General features: G+C 47.3%; 1 protein-coding gene across 1 annotated transcript in view; it reads left to right on the forward strand.

Annotated features, from left to right (window-relative positions):
• Positions 1 to 641: 641 nt before the first annotated feature.
• Positions 642 to 3666, forward strand: part of TNFRSF8 (tumor necrosis factor receptor superfamily, member 8) — a 14329-nt gene continuing 11304 nt past the window's right edge. The window contains exon 1 of the mRNA XM_009072085.1: positions 642 to 713. Coding sequence (XP_009070333.1) covers positions 642 to 713 — 72 coding nt within the window. The remainder of the gene's footprint in view (positions 714 to 3666) is intronic.

Consider the following 3666-nt stretch of genomic DNA (forward strand, 5'->3'; position numbering starts at 1 on the left):
GATTCTCAAGAGGATGATCTGTGGTATATTGGTGATTAAGTACCAACGTGTAAAGCCTAAACCTGTGTGGAGTCACCCTGGTTGGTTGTGAGTTTTCACCCACTCATCCAAACAGGAGTAAAATGACTGTACTGAAAAAAAATTAGTGTTTCTTACTGGGAACTCTCTTGAGGCTTGGTTGCAGCTCTTGAAAAAGTGGTGGCTGATGGGGCAGGGCTTGGCCTCGTGCCTGGCCGAGGCTCTGGGGTGGTGGAGTGCTCTTTGGGGGCAGCCCAGATGACTCAGGAGCCCACGTTTCAGCACAGCCACCCGAGTGCCTCGGGTGACAACCTTGATGCTCTCAGACGTCTCACAGAAAGGCGACAGTGCTGGGACTAGGCACAGAGGAGGTTTTGTTCTCTTCTCACCTTTCTCTTTTGGGCAGCCCCCCCTCCCCCTTCCTTCTAAATCATTGTCTTAGCTTGATTGAGTCTCAGATTGAGTCCCCTGCTTGCCTTGAACAGCTGGAATGGCTCTGGACTGAATGAAGAGACCCCGAGTGAGACTGGGCTGGACCCTGGAAGGATCTCAGGCTCCAGAAGGAGCAACCTGGCTGTCTCACCTGCCATGCTGCGAGCTGGGCACATTTAGCACCACCCCAGATGGATGTCTGCAGCCTGGCACTGGGACTGTGGCTCCTGCTGCTTCTCCAGGATATCCAGTCAGCCCCACAGGTAAGGCAGCATGATCCTGCAGCCCCTCGGGGCACAGGAGCCTGGGGAGGTCTGGGGACACCTGGGGCTGCAGAGGTGTCCTGCCTGGGTGGTGGGGAGTGGGTGTGCACAGCAGCAGGGTTTGTGCTGCACAGGGAGAGAAAGGGATAAAGCAGAGCTGCCAGGGGAGTTTGCTTCTCTGGGAACTCTGCAGGCAGAGCAGGGGATAAGAGCTGTGATCTGCATCTTGCTGGCATTGCCAGAGCTGCAGCAGCTCCAGGCACATCACAGCTAGGGAGTGAGGAAAGATTTGCCAGGGGTGGGGGACTGTTCTCTTTTTTTTTTGTTTCTTTTATTTCTACCTGGATATCCAGGTGCTCTGACAGGCACGTTCCTTGCAGAGTTTGGTTCAGAGAGCTGCTGCTCACCCTGCTGAGGCAAGTCAGGGGTGGCAAATTGAAAGGTCAGAAGCAAAACAATCTACCTTTCTCTTTACAACCCCTACTCCTATGGCACTTGCTGCCTCATGCATCCACTCTTATTTCTGCATCAAAATCACTTAAAATAGACATACCCCACTAGCTGCACTCAGCTGATGCTGTAGGTGCATGTTAGCTCCCTGCTCAGATCAAATCAGCTCTTGTGGGTTTGCTTCCACCCCCACACTGCCACTTACCCCCTCCCCTCCTGCTGTGGATCACGTGGCAATGAACCCTCGGCCCCTGGCATAAATCCAGGTAATTTCCTTGTCTGAAACTTTAGCATGCACATTAACAAAAAAAAAAAGGTCAGTCTGTTGCAGAGACTTTGCACAGGTAAAGTCAAGTAGGTGAGTAATTGCACAGAGTGTTGGATCCTGAAATGAGCCATTTTCCCTTGCAGTGGAAGTCCAACATGCATTAACCTAAACCACCTGTGTGTTCACTGTAACTGAATGACCCAGCACATCACTTGGGCTGCCAGGAGAGTTTTTACAAGACACTGTCTCCCATTAGATCTTGGCAAATAACCAAGTCCTGCATCCCCTTCATAGATGTTTGAAAAAAAAGCCTCCTGGTTCTTGTGGTAAGAGTAGGTGTTTGCTCTTGTGTCTTTAGTTGTAAATTCCCCTCCCACATTGCAAGTTTCCCCTCATTATCTGTCCTGCCACTGTCTCCTTCCTGAAATATAGGATTTCTGTAGGATTGGGGTCTGTAATCCTTGCTCACCTGAGGAATATTTGGGAGGGCATTCAGATAAGCCTCTGCAGTTTGCTGAATGCAAAGTGCAGAAAGGTAATAGGGAAAAGAAAAGGATTATATTTTTGCTATTTGACATCACTTTTGGTGTTTTATTCACGAAATGAAAAGGACAGAGAGAAATTTGGGTTTCTGATACTCATTGGCAACATTCAGACTCACTGCAAAGTCATCAGTTACCTGGGATGGATACATAGATCTTGCTGGGATAAGCAACTGCATTTTCACTGTCCTGCACTGCCTCTACCACAGCTGCACTTGCTTTTCCTGCTACTGGAGTACAAGTCATACTGTTTAATATGAGCAAGGCACGGCTAACTGGTCATATTTTAAACCATCTTCCACCTTACTTGAGTTCACAGTTTGGGTTTTGTGTCTTTCTACATTCAGTGAACTCTCACATGTTGAGAATGTCTTTACTATGAACCAGATGAAGTTTGACTGCTTGAAGCCTTTGATTATCAGCTCCTCCTGTGCTGTCAGAACATGGATAGAAGCTTGACAGGCAGTTAACTGTTTGCTGCAGGATTAGTCAGTTCTAGAATAGCCACTGTGGGTAGGATTTTTTTTTAACCGTAATGTGCTTTCTTCCTGGCTTACAGCTCATTTGTAGCAAGCTGATTTCTTACTCTGCCTCACCATAGCTTTTTCTCTTTGAGCTCAAAACACCATAAGAAAATGAGTCAAGCCTTGTCCTGACTGAATTGCAGAGTAGTCCACTGAATTCAGCACCATCTTTACAATGGCCATGGAATAGCAAACATATCTGTAGGTATAAGGAAAGTGAGAAGAGGTACAAAAAACCTCTTTTCTAAAGCAAATTCTCAAAAGAAAGCTCTGAAAAACCCAAATGCTTCAGATCTAACATGTTTGCTCTGTTTAATTGAGCCTTGATCTGCAATGCATTGAGAGAGGAAAAACCAGTTGGCCTGGTAGGTCAGTGACAGCACTAATTCAGGGGATCCCTGGGCTGTCCAAGCAGGTGAGGAATTGTGCTCCTTCCTTTCACAAGATGTATTCCAGCTCCTGCTAAATCCAAAACCTTTATTTGAAGAGCATGCAGAGAAAGACAAGTGAAATTCAGTTTCTGTCTCCCTCCAGTTGAACAGTACACTGAATCCAGTTGAAGAACTCCTTGTGTTCAGCAAAACCAGTTGCAAATTACTAGTCTGGAAACACAATTTCTCTGTCTCAAACAGTCAAGGAGTCAGAGGGGAAGGAAAATATCGGTGCAGGCAAGAGAAAGGAGGTGGGATTGCATCCTTGGATGGCAAAGAGCCCCCAACCCTGGTGGTGTTCAAGGCCAGGCTGGATGAGGCCTTGAGCAACCTGATCTAGTGAGGAGGTGTCCCTGCCCAGGGCAGGGGTTTGGGACTGGATGATCTGTAAGGCCCATTCCAACCCCTAAATTCTGTGATTCTATAGGATTGGCACAGCTGTAATGGACACATATTCCCACTTTGCCCATCTACTCTTAGCACAGACCCATCCAGTCAGAGTTTCCTCAGAATCAGAGAGAAGGATAAAGACCTGCTGTCCACCACAACTGGTTTCCTCACCCCCACCCAGCAATACTTCCATGATCTTCCTTGAATTTTAAAGGCTTTTGAGTAATACCTATTAACAAACAGAACTGGAATTGCCACTGGACTCATGACAACACCAGATGTCACTGGGCTAAAACTGATGTTTCTTCTTTGAGCCCCTAAAATGTGGTGAGGGCCAAACTTCCTGCT

Source organism: Acanthisitta chloris, unplaced genomic scaffold (genome assembly GCF_000695815.1).
Source record: "Acanthisitta chloris isolate BGI_N310 unplaced genomic scaffold, ASM69581v1 scaffold1983, whole genome shotgun sequence".
Classification (NCBI taxonomy): domain Eukaryota; kingdom Metazoa; phylum Chordata; class Aves; order Passeriformes; family Acanthisittidae; genus Acanthisitta; species Acanthisitta chloris.